At 39.1% G+C, this 19,542-nt stretch overlaps 1 protein-coding gene across 2 annotated transcripts in view; it reads right to left on the reverse strand.

Annotated features, from left to right (window-relative positions):
* Nucleotides 1–19,542, reverse strand: part of gabbr2 (gamma-aminobutyric acid (GABA) B receptor, 2) — a 1,071,742-nt gene that overhangs the window by 760,969 nt on the left and 291,231 nt on the right. For both annotated transcript variants that reach the window (XM_063043845.1, XM_063043844.1), the window contains exon 2: nucleotides 444–581. In XM_063043845.1, coding sequence (XP_062899915.1) covers nucleotides 444–581 — 138 coding nt within the window. The remainder of the gene's footprint in view (nucleotides 1–443; nucleotides 582–19,542) is intronic.

Consider the following 19,542-nt stretch of genomic DNA (forward strand, 5'->3'; position numbering starts at 1 on the left):
AAGTGACCAAAATCCCTGGCCCTAATACTCATTTATCTGAACAAAGGGTTGGGAGCTGAATACTTTTATAATGCACTGTATCTTGTAACACTTTAAGTGTACTGTGTACAAATATAAAACTCAACTACTTTACAGAACTATGCAGCTGAGGAATGTGATGATTTAATATACATTACCACCATTATCTTTTCAAAGGAAACTAAATAACTTATGCATCTATCGTAAAATAACATCTTGTCCATACAGCAATACAAAGAGCAGCCATCCAGTATCTCCTCTTTTTTGAAAATTTTATTCTTGATCAGTATAATTTGTAGCTGTTTACTTTTGCTCACTCAGAGAACTTAATTAAAAAGCAATACAATATTGCACAGGCAATTAAAGACAGGCAAATTGATCTACAAGGTGCCATAGCTTCATTAGTTAATAGTGGCATGTCTTACCTGTACCAGATTCCATTCTTTCAATGATTCAGCAATGATGGACGTAATAGAAGGGCACACTCCACCAAAGATCATCAAGTGCTTAGGTCCAAATTTGATGCCATCAAAGAAGGCTTTGAGCCCTTTAGCGTTATCACACTGAAATAAATAGAAAGTGCATCATATTAATGCTAAAGGGTAGTAATAATTTTGTCACGATTTAAAAACAATGTATGAAGAAAAGTTTAGTACTGTTTCTTAAGTATAAACCATTTGGCTAATATATACTGAAGACAAGTTTTCATCTCAGTAGCTGTGAGACCTGCCTGCATTGTATACATTTTCAAGCTCTCTTTTTTGCCATATTCAAGAGTACAGTTTAACAAAGTATAATTTTATTAAAACAAAAAAAATTAGCATAGTGCCTTATCTGGTGATAAGGAACTTCTGACAGCATTTCAGAGAGATGCATCAATGTGCTGATGATATTTAATTCTAGTTGGGAGCTATTAGATTAGTTAGATTGCAATAAAAGTTGAAGAGTAAACAAATCAGGTCATCATGTCAATGCTTTGTCAAGTTTACCTCACTCAACATATGAGCCATAAGTATTGTAAATCCACTTGGTTGAAGTGGTCACTAATCCCTTTCCAGAACCCATGGTGTCAGGTTTTGCTGCAGATTTTCACAGCAGAGTTTGAAAGGCTAAAATTACTTTAGGCTTGTGCAAAAAGGCCACTGGATAAGTGACCTATTTTTCTATGGGTATATGTACTGGGAATTAAGAGTGATGGACCACACAGACATCTGGCAGAGCAGACAGCTATTCTTCTTCTAAATGGATAATATTTCAGCCAATGAGTGTGCAAGTGCCAAATCAGTCCTTCACTAAACAAAAAATCAGATCCACAAGGTTTCACTGTTAAATATATGAGAGAAAACTCTGCTTTCTATAGAGAAAAGAACAACACTTGAATAGCTTTATTTATCCAAGTAAATGGGAAATTTCAAATCGTCATGGGAATACAATTCCCCAAAAATAAGAAATAAGATTACATTTGATTTTCTTTTAAAATCATATCGACTTTATATATATATTTCAGACAGTTCATTTTATTTGTCAATAATACAGAAAAGTTCTTCTGATGATTTTCTTGATCACCATGTGACATTGCATTGCACCTTCCCCAGAAATCTAAATTCTATATTCTTTCCCTTCATAACAGGTACTGTGGAAGAAAGGCAGCATGCTTTCAAATGCTCCATGTGGTTGTAAATAATAGATTGAGGTTTGAATCTTGAACCAAAATTTGAGTTGTAAGTTCATGACAGGTGGTCAGGATGATTAAAAGTTGCTTCAGCCAAGCTCAGTGAGGTTTACGACCAAAGGAAAAAAAAAATGACTGGAGTCACTTAGCACTTTTGTGCAAGAGTGTTTATTAGGTGTGTCAAAAATCAAAGTTATAAAATGAGTGAAAATAGTGAAAAGAAATTTACCAATATTTACAAAACGATATTGATAAGAAAACACAATAATAACTCTGTACTTATTCTTGTCCAGTGTGAATTCCTGGCAGTCCCTATCTCTCTCTCCTACTGAGGGTCATGGGCTCCTTTTGTTTAAGCACCAGGACATAGCATCGTTAATTACCCACAAAGATAACTTAAAACTACACATAAAGTGGAATATGATGCACCCCACAATGTAGTTACAATCATATTACAAAATAAACAGGAGAATCTGCCTTACATACAGTGTTCAAACAATATACACACATTTACACATCTCCATTACTAATGAAATGGAATATTCCAGCATGTGTGGTGGGAAAGGCTCCATAAGGCCAACCTAAGTCATCCGCTTAGTCTAGGCCCCTGCAATGAAACAGCAGAACGCTCAACACCATCGCACACCCACTGTTAACAACAAATAAAGAACAAAATTAAATTAAACTTTGATGCTTGACCCTGAATGCACACAGCAATGCGGGGGAGGGGGACAGTGGGTTAATTATGAGAATATACCTGGGAAGGCATTGAAGTGTGTACACTCACTGCAACAAGAAAATGTTGTGTGTGAGTGAATGCTGTGCATAAGCTGTCCATTTACCAAGTGCTCTCCATCACACTCACAATAATTTTCTTTCTTCTGCCTCTCTCCCTTCTTGAAGAATAGAGTAACATTTGCAATTTTCCAATCTTCCTGAACTATTCCTGAATCTGGTGATTCTTGAATGACCATTAAGACTGTTATTAATGCCTCCACAATCTCTTCAGCCACCCCTCCTAGAACTATGAGGTGTACACCATCTGGTCCAGGTGACTTATCTACCTCCAAACCTTTCAAATTCCCAAGGACCTTCTCTCTAGCTATGGTAACTTCACAGACTTCATGTTCCCGGACACCTGGAATTTCCGCCATATTGCTAGTGTCTTCCACAGTGAAGACTGATGCAAATTACTTAATCAGTTCATCTGTATTTTGTTGTCCCCCATTACTAACTCACCAGCATTGTTTTCCAGCTGTCCAATATCCACCTGTCTTTAGAATACTTCTTCCTCTATGGGATGTATATATCCTGTGCCTTCTAAATTGCTTCCAGAATTCCAGCCATTGCTGTTCTGCCGTCATCCCTGCCAGTGTTCTTTTCCAATCAACTCTGGCCAACTCCCCTCTCGTGGCTTTGTAATTCCCTTTACTCCATTGTAATACTGATACATCTGACTTTAGCTTCCCCTTCTCAAATTTCTGCGTGACTTTGATCATATTATGATCACTTTCTCATAAGAGTTCTTTTACCTTAAGCTCTTCAACCAATTCTGGTTTATTGCACAACACCCAGTCAAGAATAGCTGAAACCCTAGTGGGCTCAACCATGCACTGCTCTAAAAAGCCAGCTCATAGGCATTCTAGAAATTCCCCCTCTTGGAATCCAGCACAAACCTGATCTTCCCAACCTACCTGCATATTGAAATCCCCCATGACTATTGTAACATTTGCCCTCTTGGCATGCATTTTCTATCTCCCATTGTAATTTATAAGCCACATCCTTACTACTGTTTGGAGGTCTGTATACATCTCCCATCAGGGTCCTCTTACACTTGCAGTTCCTTAGCTCTAACCAAATGATTCAACACCCTCCGACCCTAGGTCACTTCTTTCTAACAATTCAATTTTATCCTTTACCAACAGAACAACACGACCCCATCTGCCTTCCTGCCTTTCCTTTCGACATAATGTGTATCCTTGGACACTGAGCTCCCAGCCATAATCTTCTTTCAGCTATGATTCAGTCATGACTATAACATCATTCTTGCCAATCTGTAACTGAGCTGCAAGTTTACCTATCTTATTCCATATATTGCGCACATTCAGATATAACACCTTCAGTCCTTTATTCACGCTTTTCGAATCCGTCCACCTTTTACATTGCAACTTACCTGTTGACTGCAATTTGCCCGATCAACAGCGTCTCCTAATTACCCATTGCCTCTGTTTGTAAGCCAGCTACCTTACCTTTAGCACTATCATCTGCCTTTCCTACGATATTTCCTTGCATTGAAATACACACAGCTCTGGACACTAGTCACACCATACATCTGCCTCCACAACCTCTCCACTAACTGTTCTGACACTCTGGTTCCTATCCCCCTGCAACTCTAGTTTAAATCCCACCGTGCAGCAGTAAGAAACCTTCCTGCTAGGATATTAGTCCCCCCAACTCCAGTTCAGGTTAAAGCCTTCTGCACAGGTCCCACCTTCCCTGGAAAAGAGCCCAGTGACCCAAAAATCTTATGCCATTCCTCATACATCAATTCCTTAGCCATGTATTAAACTGTATAATCTTCCTCACTAGCATATGACAGAGGGAGCAATCCAGAGATCACAACCCCAGAGGTCCTGCCCTTTAACTTAGCATGCAACCCCCTGAACTCCTTATGTAGAACCTCATCACTCAACCTACCCAGGTCCTTGGTACTTACATGGACCACAACCTCTGGCTGTTCACCCTCCCACTTAAGAATGCTGAGGACACAATCCAAGAGGTCCTGAGCCCTGGCACCTGGGAGGCAACATACCATCCGGGAATCTCGTTCTCGTCCACAGAACCTCCTGTCTGTTCCTCAAATTAAAGAATCCCCCATCACCACAGTGCCAGAGACCCGACTACTGTGACTTTCCTCTGTTACATCAAACCATACTCCTCCCCCCCGCACCCCGCTAGTATCCAAAGTGATATACTTGCTGTTGAGGGGGATGGCCACAGAGGTACTCTGCATTGGTTCCTTAACCCCTTTCCCCTTCCTGACTGTAACCCAGTTTCCAGTGTCCTGCACCTTGGGTGTAACTACCTCCCTATATATCTATTGCCTCTTGTATGATCTGGAGTTCATCCAGTTAATGTGGTTTTTTAGAAGCTGCAGCTGGTTGCACTTCCCACAGTTGTAATCATTAAGGACTTTGGAGGGCTCCCTGCCTTCCCACATCCCACAAGAGGGGCATTCCACTATCCTGCCTAACATCTCTACTGTCCTAGCTAAGCAGATATAATGAAGGGAAGGGAAAAAAAAACTTGCCCTAGAGCTACACACATCAAAGTTGCTGGTGAATGCAGCAGGCCAGGCAGCTTGGGATTCCAGCATCTGCAGAATTCCTCGTGTTTACCCTAGAGCTTTTCTTTTCTTTGCTTTCTCTTTTTGCTGATCCTTGAAGAGCTGAAGCCTCAAGGTCACCACTGACTCTGTCCATTCAACCTACATTGTGCTTGCCCCAGCCTTCCTTTAGTTTGCTCTTGTTACTCAAACACAAACGCAGACTGGTTGCTGGTCAAAGCTCTATTGCGCTATATGATAAGGCACAGAGTAAGTCATGGCCATCCACTGCAAACAAGGAGGACCTCAGTTGTGATGTACCACTCGAGCTGGACTTGCGAGGTGGAGAAAATGTAACTCTCCCACAGCAATTACTTTTCCCATTTTAAAAGCCCTCCCACACAGGTTTCTTGTCAATGTCGGAACCACCAGTAGCACTGGTAGTGTTCTCATTTGTTCTGTATTTCATAATTTGTTACTCAGTTAAATGAAGTTTGTCTTTTGTTTACCTTTTTAATTATTTCCATGTAACTTGGGCTCATTGGGGGCAGCTGCTGCAATGGGCCAAAATATATTCAGTTCCAATTAATCAGAATTGCCTATATATTCAATGGATTACAGCTAATCATTAGATTCACAAGGTAATTCCAATTACCTGCAATAATATCAAGCAAATGGTTCATTCTCATATCATGAACAACTCAATTCAGAGAAAATAGTTTTCTGAAGATGTAATTAGCTAAGAAGGAAAATTGATTTAGTTAAGTGCGGAGCTTCTTGGGTTCCAGAAGCATGGGGCAAAAGGGTGAAGTAATGTGGCTTTCAAAATACTGGGATTTCTAGATTCTTAGAGCCCTGAAGCATTAGGGAATATGTATCAGGATCTAGCAGCACTTGAAGTTTGGTACCATCCAATTATTCAACACCAGTTCACTGTTCAACCATTCAACAATTCAAGAGTCTCGCAGCGCTGAGAGGATTTGGGTGTAGAACACTGAGGCAAAAGGAAACCTATGACACTGAAGACCCCAAAGTCTGACCACTTTAAGCATGGAACACAATTTAATACTGTACTCCATTTCTAACAACAACAATTTCTAATACTTACACTTGTATAAACAGAACTGATGCTGTAACTGCCTACTCAAACAGCAGTTAAAACACAGGCTGCTAATTAATTTGTTCTACTTAAAAGTATTCAATGTTTAAGTTAACTAATGAATCAAACTTTCTAAAGTCATGTTTCCAACATGTTTTTTCCCCAGGTATAATAATCTATTTGTTTATCATTTCAATATGAAATGTAACTTGAACTTACAGTTTAAAAAAATAAACTTGATCTGTGATTTTAAGTGATTTCCAAGCAAAAAGAAATATTGGCATGGGACAAAGAGCTGAGATTCCTTTCTGAACTGCATTAACAAAGATTCAAACAACACAGGAATGAGCAATCAAGCGTGCTATGAAAAAAGATCCAATCAACAGCCCAAGCCATTCAAGTGAAACTGTTTATAAAGCTACTTTGATAAAAAAAATGGTTGTGACTATAAAAACAATGAAAGTAATTGATTTTGTTGTAACCAGTGCAATTACCTTGTTTTCCATTCAGTCATTGTTTATCAAACTTGAACCTTCTCATTAGTCATTTTGCTTTTGCTTTGTTGCACTTATATTTTGAACAAAAACTCAATGCAATAACTGCACTAGAGAAACAGTAACACACAAAGCAAAATATTCCAGAAACATAGATTGCTGAACACAAGTCTTATGTTGAAATAACAAATTATAGATGGAAGGAAATGTAATCTAAATTGGTTAAATATCCTTATGATCTGGTTCAGATTAGTAGAGGCAAAAAAGATCCTTATTTCTCAGGGCTTATGCTTAAAAGTAATTTTCCCAGTTTGGTAATATTTTACTTGTAAATCTGTTTACTTCAAAAAATATTTATATAAATTGGGTTCAATTTTAGAAGTGGAATTTGGAAGGAATACAGTGCTGAGTGTGTTAACTTTGTTCTTTGTAAAGACAAACATCATGGATAAAAATGCTAGAACTATTTTATTTACGGATTTACAGAAATGGCTGTTTCTCCAGCCCAAGCACATGTGATGAGCTCACCCATGTCATTTCAGGTTCTGGGTGAATCACCTGTATTGCCTACTGGGAAATGAATTTCTTTATTATGTACACACATACTAACACATCTCCCCCTTTAAAGAAAAACACAAACACAATATTATGTCCTCATAAACCTGCAAGAAACAATCATCCTTTCCAACACAGATATTTACATTAACTTCAATTGTAATGAGCAAATATGTTCTCCTATTCACTAATCATCTCTCAATCAGTCTCTGAGGTGATTTAATTTTTGGTCTGCAATTTATCTCCACAGGTGTATTGTTTTCACTTGTTGTGTTAGTACTAGTGTTAGATTATGAAGACACACAGTCCTCTTTTATTGTCATTTAGTAATGCATGCATTGAGAAATGATACAATATTTCTTTCTGAGAACTCTGATAAATATGTTTATTTCTTTCACATCCTTCTGCCAAGATTCTATCTGTTTGTTTCTGTTCTTGTTCTTGCTGTATGACCATAATTCACCCCATGTCCTCATAATGGAGACCTGGACTACACCATGTGATCAGTGTCTTTGCACAAACTCCAACTGATTCCGTCTCAATTCACAGAGCTCCTTCTGTTGGCTGCGTATCACAGCCAACAACTGCTCCTGTTGGTTTGTGTTGAACTATTGCTGTTGTTCTGACCTTTGGGTCTGTGTGGTCTCCCCATCTTCCTTTTCTATCTTTCCTTGACAACTTCAGCGAGGGTTGTGGAGGTATTTTTGATTTCCAGTCTTTAGCTGGAAGTTAATGAGAGGCAGATTTTGAACCAAAGCTGAATGATGAGCAAGCAAGACTGGCAATTTCTTCATCATGGTCACTCTGTTCAGCACTGGCATCCTGACTGTCATGCTGCTGTAGTTGGTACAGATGCCTATGGGAGGTGGAGTTCTTGAGCTTCTCTTGCATAACCTCTCTGGAGCTCTCATGGATGCTGTTACAATGTTCTCGAATTACATCAGGTAAGCATCACAACCCCTCAAAGACATCTACATACTCTTCCATGAGAATCGTATGCTCCTTTTTGGCCGGGGAAGCCACAACAAAAATTTTTTCCACCAGTCTGAGCTTATCACATGCACTCAGACCTAATATTGGCTATACTCTATTTTCTATATCCATTGTCTGTGTCTTTAGGTGCTGCCCCTTGTGCTTGAAGCTCACTATACAGACCCCCTTTACTGGAATGTTTTCTCCAGTATAGTCCATCACTTTTAACTGCACTGGGTAATTATTGCTCTTTACTTTGAGAATCTTGCAATCATCCGTAAATAACAGATTCACTTGGGCTCCAGTGTCAAGCTTGAAAGAAATTACTGTCTTATTCACAGTCCCTGGAATGATCCATTCTGTTTTACCAGCAACAACAATCTGCAGAGAATCTACGGAGATTACCTTCACTTCCTCAGCAGCAGTGTGCACCTTATCTTGGTAGCCCCAGCTTTGCAGCACTTTGCAAAATGATTCTTTTTCCCACAATTATTGCTGGACTTTCCATAAGCAGGACACATCTTTGGGATGTGCCTACCTCCACATTTGCTGCATTTCCTGTTTGAGCCTACCTATTTGCTTCACTGTAGCTTTGGGAAATGCCTTGTGTTCTGCCTCTCTGTTTTCGCAGCAAGCACTGTTGTTTCTGCTCTATGCAGCTCCTTAGCTTGTGCTTGTGTGGTCTCCACTGTCATGCACATATTCACAGCCTTTTCTAGCATCAAATCTTTTTCATGGAGCAAGCTTTCTCTGAGCACCTTAGCAGGGATTCCACAAACTATTTGTCTCCGACTAGAGAGCCTCTCAAATCTCCAAACTCAGAGCATTTTCTCAGTGTGAGAAGCTCAGATAAGCATTAATCAAAGCTAACACCTTATTTCTGGTCACAGGAAAAGAACTTATTTCTCTCAAACATGACATTTTTACTTGGAACAAAATGTTCCTCAAATTTTGTCATCAGAGTATCCAACATAACATTTGTCTCATCAATTTGAAAGCTGTTTTAGATGCCCAAACCACTTTCGCCAATTATATGTAGAAAGATAGACACTTTCAAATTTTCATCCATGCCATTGGCTCATCAAGCTGCTAAATATATATTGAATTCCTGTTTGAAGTCTTTCCAGTTATCTGTTAAATTGCCAGTGAACTGCACTGGCGGAGGAGGAACCTTACAGAATTTTCGGCGTCTCTCACCTTAATTGTTTGGTAAACTACTAGACACAATGTGCGGCCTTGCCTCGCTGTGGTCTTTTACCTCACTGGCCAGCTTCTCTGTCACTAGTGGCTCTTTCTTAGTCACTCACGGTATTCATATATGCTCCATATTTGGACTTCACGCCAACTTCTGACACCATATTATGCTTGTTCTTTGTAAAGACAAACAGCATGGGTAGAACTATTTTATTTACAGACTTAGCACAACGGCTTTTGTTCCAGCCTAAGCACGTGTGACAAGCTCACCCATGTCATTTCCATTTCCGGGTGAACCACCTGCATTGCCCACTGGGAAGTGAAGTTCTTTATTATGTACACACATGTAATGACACAGAGGTGAATATTGGAATGGCAGATCTGGATCACAGGGACACAAGGCCTATTCTTATTCCTGCTCCGAAGATTTCACCGGAGCCTAGCGAGAGCGAAAGCTTTGCTGATTAAACACACGAGGTTCACTCAGAAAAATACTTCCAGAGGTATTAAAATCTTCAGCTAGATTGCCCACCAGCAGAAGAAAGAGGGCAGGTTCCACAGACAAGCCCTCTGATTCTACTTAAAAACTGATTTTCCTTTTTCTCTCAGATCTGACCAAATCTGAAACGTTAAGCATTTCTCTTTTTATGATACCGCCTGAACTGCTGAGTAATTTTCTATTGTTATTTCCAGATTTCAAACATTGCAGTTTTTAAAACATTTTCTTTCTCATATTCCAGTTGTCCTCCGCTCGATGTAGTTAAAGCAATAGTGTTTTAATGTCCTGAGAAAGCAGGTGGCTTCCACATAGATTATTTTGTTACTGGGACATGGTTGGTCATGGGCTGATTGAATTGATTTCTGCATTTGACCAACATACAGAGATTAAAAAGACATGATCTTTTTAATCTCTTGTGTTAAGAAAAGGAAATTATCTCATTGAAATTTGCAAAATTGTTATTGGGCTTGACAGAGGAGGAGGAAGGATAATGTTCCTCTTGGCAAGGACATGAAGAAGTGGGTGTCAATCATTTAGAACTGAAATGAAGAGTAAATTTTTCACCCAGAGGATAGGGAATCTTTTGAATTCTCTTCCAATATAGATGCAGAGGCTCAGTTGCTGAGCATATTAAAAGATAGGTCAAACTTTTGTAATGGGAATTGGTTGTATGAGGTTTGCACAAAGAAGTGCTGAGATGCAGTGACATCCATATGAATGGCAGGGCAGGCATCAGAGATCGATTGGCCTACTCATACATCTGCCTCTTACATTGGTACTTTCTTATGCTGCTGAAACAAGTTCAAAAAGGTAGCATGTCAAGAGAAATTAGAGGCAGGCAATAAATATTGGCCATGTTATCAACACTGGTGTCCCATGACTGAATTAAAACAGCGCAAGTGTCAAGGAGAATTTACACGATGATCTCTCATTGGAATATGACCACAGAGAAGGAAATGAAACTGGACTGGAGTTGATGAACGGTTTTGAACCCAAACGTCAGTAATTTCCATCTATCCATCAATGCTGATTGACTTACTGATTTTCTCACGTTTTTGCTTCAGCAACAGCAGTCTTCTGTGTCTTCATTTAAGATTCAGCTTGATATTGTAATGTCAAGATTGTGGGGCTAACATTAGTAATTCAAAGAAATTAATAGTACATATTTATCAGAAGTTAAAACTAGAAATTCATTCATGTACTGCAATAGTTCTGGGAACCGTGTGATTGAATTTAAATATCTGGTAGCTGAATTCAATCTCGCCTTTTATGTGCAGGCTGCTCAGTCTGAGAAAAGCGCAGGCTGTGTTGACGGCATGAGAACAAAAGATCAAAGGCTTTGTCTCTCAGTGACTGCAGTGGTGAAGCTTGTGGATCTATTGGGCCGTTTCTTGAATTTTCTTTGGACTTCAGCTGGGACCGTGATCATGATCAGTGCCCGAGACCCACTGGTGGTTTCACGAGCTGGGAATCAGAATACCCCCAATAGTGACAACAGCCAGAGAAGTGACTAAGAATCATGAGCCCGGGCATCTCTGCGACTTGATATGCAGTGCTTTGCGTGGTTTATTTGTGCTGTCTATTATTATATTAGGCTTAATTTACCTTGTTGTGCTTGTATGCTTATTACCACTTCTGTACAGGCGAATAGTTGGGTCTGATCAATCCAATCACCTACAGTATTCTTCACCATTCATAAAAAAAGATATGTATGAACATATTAGATTACTCCTAATGATGCCAATTTCAAGTGACTAATATACCAAATGGTTACATGGTCAATACAGGATTACCAACTATGGGAAAAAGTTCATGATATTCCAGGATAGCCGAACTCAGAAGACCTGTGTCTCATCAGTGTGACTCCCATCAATCACTCTGTTCAGTGAAAGGTATACATTAGGGGCACTTTGAAACTCGTAATTGCAGTAAGACATCTTTATTCTTGTACTCAGATATTCTTGAAAGAAAGACAATTTGCCTTCCTAATTGCTTGCTTCACCTGCACATTTAATTTCAGTGATTAAACTTGAAAAATATGCAGAATCCCTTCAACCTCATTCCATCTCTCAAAATTAAAAAGAGTACTCTGCCTTTCTCATTTTACCCAAAAAGTGCATGACCTCACATTTTTCTACATTATATCATATTACAGGGGTTCCCAATCTTATGCCATGGGCCAATACCTGTGGACCCCAGGTTGAGAACCCTTGTTATATTATATATATATTAATTTCCATCTATCATGTCCTCATCCATTCACTTAGCCTACATAAACTCAGTGGTTACTTTATTCTGTACAAGAGTGGAACCAGGTGTGGCCTTCTGCTGCTATAGCCCATCCACTTCAAAGTTTGACATATTACACATTCAGAGTTACTCTTCTGTACACCACTGTCATAATGCGTGGTTATTTGACCTTCTGTCAGCTTGAACTAGTCCAGCTATTCTCTGACCTCTCTCACTAACAAGGTCCACAGAACTGCTACTCACTTGATTTTTTTTTTGTTTTTCACACCATTCTCAGTAAGCTCTAGAGACAATTGAGCGTGAAAATCCCTGGTGTTTCATAGATTCTGAGATATTAAACCACCCTGTGGGGCTTAAACAATTATTCCACGGTCAAAATCACTTGGATTACATTTCTTTCCCATTCTGATGTTTGGTTTGAACAACAACTGAATCTCGTGACCATGTCTGCCTGAATAAGGTGTACAGATACTGTACAGATACTGTATATCTAATAAAGTGGCCACTGAGAGTATTTCCCATGGAAGGTCCTCCTTACCATTGCTACAATCCACGATGCTTTGTTTAGTTTCAATAACTTAAAGAGCCTTCCTGTTTATTCATCTCTCAAGCAAACAGAAAATACTTGTTTAATTTCTCTACCATTTCCTTATTCCTGAATGTCAATTTCAAACAAGAGCGTGCTATTCTTTTCCATTTCACATATATATTTAAGTTTTTTACAGTCCACTTTTATGCTTGTTGCTAGATCACCATCATATCCTACTTTCCCTTTCCTTTTCAATGTCTTGATAGTCTTTTACTGACTTCTGAAATATTCCCAATCCTTAACTTAATGTTTCTTCTGATTCTGACAACACTATAAACCCTCTCCTTATTATGTTTAACTTTCCTTTTTAGCGCAACAGGATCAATCCTGTTACATTTTTGTTCCTGGAAGATAGGAACTCAAAGGTCATTGGTTTAAAATACCTGTTGGTATTGTAGCAACACTGGATTACATGCATGCTGCAGCAAGCCATTGGCAGAAAGTAGCACAGCAATCCTACTATATCTAGTTGTGAAAGTGTAGTAGAGGAAACTTCAGGAATATCTCTATCCTCAATGATGACCTGGCCCTGTATGCCAGTATTAAAAGTAACGTTACAGCACTGATATCTCAGCTAAGAATTTGAAAAATTACTCAGGGAGAGCCTATTCTCAAACAGGAGAGCAAATCCAATCCAATCCAGCTAATCACCACTAAATCAATCTACTTTTTCATCAGCAACTTTAGGGTTTACAGGGCATATGAGGAAATCTTCCTTACCCAGAGATTGATCTGCCTGGGAGAATGGTCAAAGCTGGGTTGCAAACAGTATTTAAGAAGTGTCCAGATGAGCATTGGAATTGCTTGATATGGACCACTATGGACTGGGTGCTGGATGTAGGATCAATATGTTGGGATTTTGTTGGGTGTTGGGATAAGTGTTCTTTTTTTTCTCTCGGACTTATTAATGTATTTGAATTATTTTTTCAATATGTATTAATTGTTGTATTAATTGAGTCCTTATATTTCTTCTTTAAAAATTAAATAAAATATAATTAAGTTTGTCATAGCTTACGTTTTGTAAGGAGACTAATAATGGCTGTCATATCAGTCATTCAATAGCTGCAACAATTTGTTTTTTTAAGTACCTTTAATATTGTAAAATATCCTAAAATACTGTACGTTCAATCTCATAATCTTTGTGAAAATCACCTTAAATTGCATGTATCTGACCCCTATCTTTAGAAGTTATATGCATGCAAATATTTGGAAAAATATTATTTTCTTTAATCTTTACATTCACTTTAGAATTCTTGATACGGAATCTTTCGCAGTACTTCCCTTTGTATGGCTCTAAGCAGTATTAAGATGTGACTATGTTCCCATCAGTTTCTGAGCAGTTAAGCAATTTGATTTGATGTTTTGGCAGTGGGACAGAGATGATTCAATGAAGCTGATCACTTTCTATTGAAGGAGTAGCTGAACAATAATCCGCGAGAGCATTGCTGAATCTAAAACTTCTCAAGAACCACATTTTAGAGAAAAAAAAATCACATGATGGTAAAGCCTGAAGCAATCATAGAAGTAGACAGGACAGAACACCATAGAGCTCTTCAGACCACCACGTCCATGCGGATATTTTTCCCATCTACATTAATTCTACATTCCTGCATTAGGACTATATCTTTCCATGCCCTGCCACTTTACTATAAGTGTATGTCTAAATGTCTCTTAAACATAGTAATTGTACATAAGTGATTCCACCACCTTCTCTAGACGTGTTTCCACTTATCAATTGTTCTTTGTGTAAAAAAAAACTTACCTCTTGAAAGTTTTAAAAGTTTTAACTATTATCAATCTTTATTTTCCTCACTCCTTCCACTTCAATTTGACTTATGTCCTTTTGTTTTTGATACCCCACCATGGGAAAAAGATGCTGACTATTTTCTTTATTAATGCACCTCATAAACTTCTATCAAAATGGTCTGTAATTCCCCGATTCTAATTACAGCCACTAAAATGACCTCCACTCATCTAAAAGGCCTTTATTCAATGAAATGAAGGGCTGTTTCTCAAAGCAGGTGATGTTTTAAATCAGCCTCTTCAAAAATAATCCCCTTCTTGTCCATTCTGATATACCACTTATGGCCATGTAGTTCACTTCATGACTACTTGATTTGAAGTGGTCATATTTTATATGGAGATTGATTCTCAGTTGCCTTCTAAACCATGACAAGACCATCTTCCTGACACTAATAATGCTTGGCATTGTGGACTTCAGTGAAAGAACATGACAAGTTGTATCGAAGCATCCCTGGCTATCAATCCCCACAATCGGCCTTGCTTACATTATTATTGCTTTAAAGAAAATGAGGAGGGATGAGGAATTCATCATATTGAAAGTAAGTGGTTTGTATTTTGTTCACTTGAATAATTTATGATGCCAGAAAATCATCTCCTGGAGCTGCAGATTCATGGTTGACTTTGTGCAGTTAATGTTCTTTGCACTTGCTCCTTATCCTGCTGACCCTGAAATGAAACAGCTGTGTTTATAGGATAGCAACTACATAAAATCTCCATTTCCTGGCAGTCAATATGTACCACCCTGATTCTTGACAGATGTCATAGCTGGAATTTGTACACTTGTAACATGTCAAGTATACAAGCAACACAATGCCTCCTGTGCATATTGACTCAAGCAGGTAAGTCATTATAATTGATCTAAAGCCTAAAGGATAAAGTATATTTTTTAAAAAGGAAGCAGAATTTATAGCACTGTACTAGCACTTCAAGACAAGTATAGATGTTAAACTAGCTGAGTAATTAACAGCTGTAAATTGAGTGTGATTGCTTTCCGGAGTGTTACATCAATTGAAGTTTTATATACATCAAATTCAGCTTCTTCTCACTGACTCTCTCCTCCAGCCTTTGTCCTTGTTCTTCATCATTTCAGCAAATTGGCTAAGGAATAACATTGCTAATCTTCTTCATAGTTAACTTCCCCAACGTTATGCTAAACTTTTTGGTGATGGCACTCTCTCTCTCTAAATGCAGTCTCCCCATCTAGCAATGTCTTCTTGCACCCACACTGTTCAAATGTGGTGATAGCAGGTCAGCTGATCGTTAAATAGCACATTGACCTATCCCTGTTCTCTCTGGGCATTTTCAGCTCCTTTGAGTATCTCATATAGTTTTGGCCTGGTATGGAAACACCAATGCCATTGAAAGGAAAAGCTTACAAAAAGCAGTGAACAAAGCCCAGTCCATCATGTTAAAGCCTTCCTCATGACTGAGCACATCTACAAGGAGCGCCACTGCAGGAAAGTAGCATCTAACGTCAATGACCCACACCATCTAGGCTAGGCTGTCTTCTTGCTGCTGCCATCAGGAAGGAGCTACAGGAACCTCAGGCCCCACAACATCAGTATTAACCCTCAACCATCAGGCTCTTGAACTAAAGCAGATAACTTCATTCAACCACTATCACCCCAACACTGAACTGGGTCTACAACCTATGGACTGACTTTCAAGAAATCTACAAGTCAGGTTTTCCATATTAATTATTTATTTATTATTATGATGATTTTCTTTTTTTCATTTTCTGTATTTGCCCAGATTGTTGTCCTTTGCCCATTGGTTCTTTGTCTGTCTTTGTGGTTTGCGGATTTTCATTGATGCTATTGTGTTTCTTTGTATTGGTTGTGAATGCCCGCAAGAAAATTAATCTCAGGGTAGCATATGATCACATATATCTACTTTGATAATAAACTTACTTTGAAGTTCTTGCATTTTTCATTTAAATGTCTCATCCCCAATTGCTCACTCAGGTACATTAAAAGTGCTTTGCTGAGATGGGTTTCCCTTTCAGTGTCTGTACTGCCCAATTCAATCTCTAATTCAATTCATTTTGTTGTTTCTTCTTGGTGCTTATTGCTCTCCTCCATGAATCCCTCCCTCCTTTTCCATTCCCCAACCTGAATGCAGCTTGTGGTACTGTGATAGATATTTTCTTTTCAGGGCCCCAGAAGCTTATTGACAAACTCAGCTTTCCAGCATAGTGACACGACCTTTCCAGAGTTGTATGAGACAAAGTGAAACTTCTAACCAATATTCCTTGCTCGGCTTCTCGTTGAAAACAAGAACCAGTCTTCAGTCTTGACGTAAACAGTCAGGTTAAAGTTAAAAGTTCAGCTTTGCAAACAATGATATGACAGAACATGGGCTGCTGACCCACACCAGATGACTAGCTGCTAGGATGTATGGTTTGCAAAAAGAAGTAACCATGATCCCTCTTGTCTGCATTAGCCAAGAGTAATTATTAATCAATCAATAGTCAGGATATTTGTGTAGGGAAGTGCATGGTCATGCACTTTGGTAGAAAGGAATAAAGGGTGTAATGCTAAGGCTTTATAAAGCATTGGTCAGACCACACTTGGAGTATTGTGAGCAGCTTTGGGCCCCTTATCTAAGATAAGATAGGCTGACAGTGGAGAGGGTCCAGAAGAAGTTCACGAGAATGATCCTAGGAATAAAAGTGTTAATGTACAAGGAGCATTTGATAGTTCCAGGCCTATACTCACAGGAGTTTAGAAGAATGAGTGGGGATCTCATTGAAACCTATCAAATATTGAAAGGTCTAGATAGAGTGGATGTGGAGAGGATGTTTCCTATATGGGGAAGTTTAGAACCAAAGGGCACAGACTCAGAATAGAAAGACATCCCTTAGAGCAGAGATGAGGAAAAATTTCTTTAGCCAGAGGGAGGTGAAACAGTGGAGTTCATTTTCACAGATAGCTGTGGAGGCTGAGTCATTGGGTATATTTAAAGTGGAGGTTGATACGTTGTTGATTAATAAGGGTGTCAAAGGTTATGGGGAGAAAGGAGAATGGGATTGAGGTGGATAAATCAGCCATGGTAGAAAGGCGGGCAGACTCTATGGACTAATTCTGCTCCTATATTATACGGTGTTATACTCAGATAGTCAGACCTCACAACATTAATTTTGTGCATCTGTGATCACTGTCCCCAGAAGTTTTTAGATCATATGTGTGAGTTACTTTGTCACAGCAAAGGTATCTGGAAAAAATCACATACAAATAATGTCAACAAGTAGTGAAGCAGAATGAATGTCAGAAAGCATTGAGGATTGTTAGGAATGACAAGCAGAACAACAGAAAGAATAAATAGAATTCATTCCTCAGCCTTCAGTTTCTACAACAGACAACTTGTTCATCTGCCACTCTTATAGTTCATTTAGTTCCTCTGTAGTTTATAAATCTTTCTATCAGTCAGAAATCCTCTGTGGGTGTCAAAAGTGTGTTAAGAACTGTTTATCTACATTAAAACATACATTAATAAAAATAAATTAGGTCCAAACTGCTTTGTTAGCTGAAAGTATCTCCTCCTTGGTGTGGTGTGGGGGTGGGGGGGATCCCATCACTCAAGCAGTGAGTATCAGCAGCAAAATCTTACCAGAGAAACTGGACAGGGAAGTAAGCTAGTTCTTGAAAAATAGGCAGAAACTGTACAACCTCCCTATAGTGAGTGTACCTGTAGATATCACCTATATCATAGGGTTAAAACCACATTTGAGTTTTTGAGTTTTGGACTTTGCGGACAGTGACCTCAGCACCATCACAGTACAGCATTGAAATTCACTCTCAGTTCAAACAGATTTGGGCTGTGAAATGCACCATTCGTTACCAGTTGTGTTTATGGACACAAAAAGCACACCAGGCCCAACATCATTCTTCTGGGATTCATTATTACTCTGAGACTAACTTGGAGTGCAAAGATGACCTTCAAACTTTCCTCCATTGCTAAATATTTCTTAAACTCCTCTCCCATTTCTCCTTTGCCATCAACGATGAGAACTATTGAATATTTGTTACTAAAATTCAAACCAGAAGCAAAGTACCATAAGAAATAGAAACTAGAGTTGGCTATTCAACCCCTCAAGTCTGCTTTGCCATTCAATAACTTTGAAGTTGATTTTATGCTCGTTTTCTGTTTCCTGCCATTTCCCCTCAACCTTTGGTTTATATACTGATTAAATATCTGTCTATAAACACGAGGAAATCTGCAGATGCTGGAATTTCAAGCAACACACATAAAAGTTGCTGGTGAATGCAGCAGGCCAGGCAGCATCTCTAGGAAGAGGTACAGCCGAAGTTTCAGGCCGAGACCCTTCGTCAGGACTAACTGAAAGAAGACCTAGTAAGAGATTTGAAAGTGGGAGGGGGATGGGGAGATCCGAAATGATAAGAGAAGACAGGAGGGGGAGGGATGGAGCCAAGAGCTGGACAGGTGATTGGCAAAGGGGATACGAGAGGATCATGGGACAGGAGGCCTAGGGAGAAAGAAAAGGGGGGAGGAGCCCAGAGGATGGGCAAGGGGTATAGTGAGAGGGACAGAGGGAGAAAAAGGAAAGAGAGAAAAAGGATGTGTGTATAAAAATAAATAACGGATGGGGTACGAGGGGGAGGTGGGGCATTAGCGGAAGTTAGAGAAGTCGATGTTCATGCCATCAGATTGGAGGATACCCAGACGGAATATAAGGTTTTGTTCCTCCAACCTGAGTGTAACTTCATCTTTACAGTGGAGGAGGCCGTGGTTTGATCCACGTCATCTCTTCTCCATTTTAAAATCCTCATTCTTATTTTAAAAGTAATCTCCCAATGGCTTTATCTTTCCATGTTTCTTTGAGCTTTGCCAGTCCTTCTACCTGCCAAGGTTTCTGCAGTGTACTTATTTTGGGCTTTTAATTTAGTTGTTCTCGGGCCAGCTACCATGCCTTCAAATGAAAAGAGTCTGATTTTTTTCTACCTCTCAGTCTCTCATTTCTCCTTTAATGGCCTTCTTAAAGCCCACCTTTTTGGCCAAGCTTTTGACCACCTGTTCTAACATCTGATAGCTCAATGCCAATTTTTGCCCTC

The sequence above is a fragment of the Mobula hypostoma genome, chromosome 3 (genome assembly GCF_963921235.1).
Source record: "Mobula hypostoma chromosome 3, sMobHyp1.1, whole genome shotgun sequence".
Classification (NCBI taxonomy): domain Eukaryota; kingdom Metazoa; phylum Chordata; class Chondrichthyes; order Myliobatiformes; family Myliobatidae; genus Mobula; species Mobula hypostoma.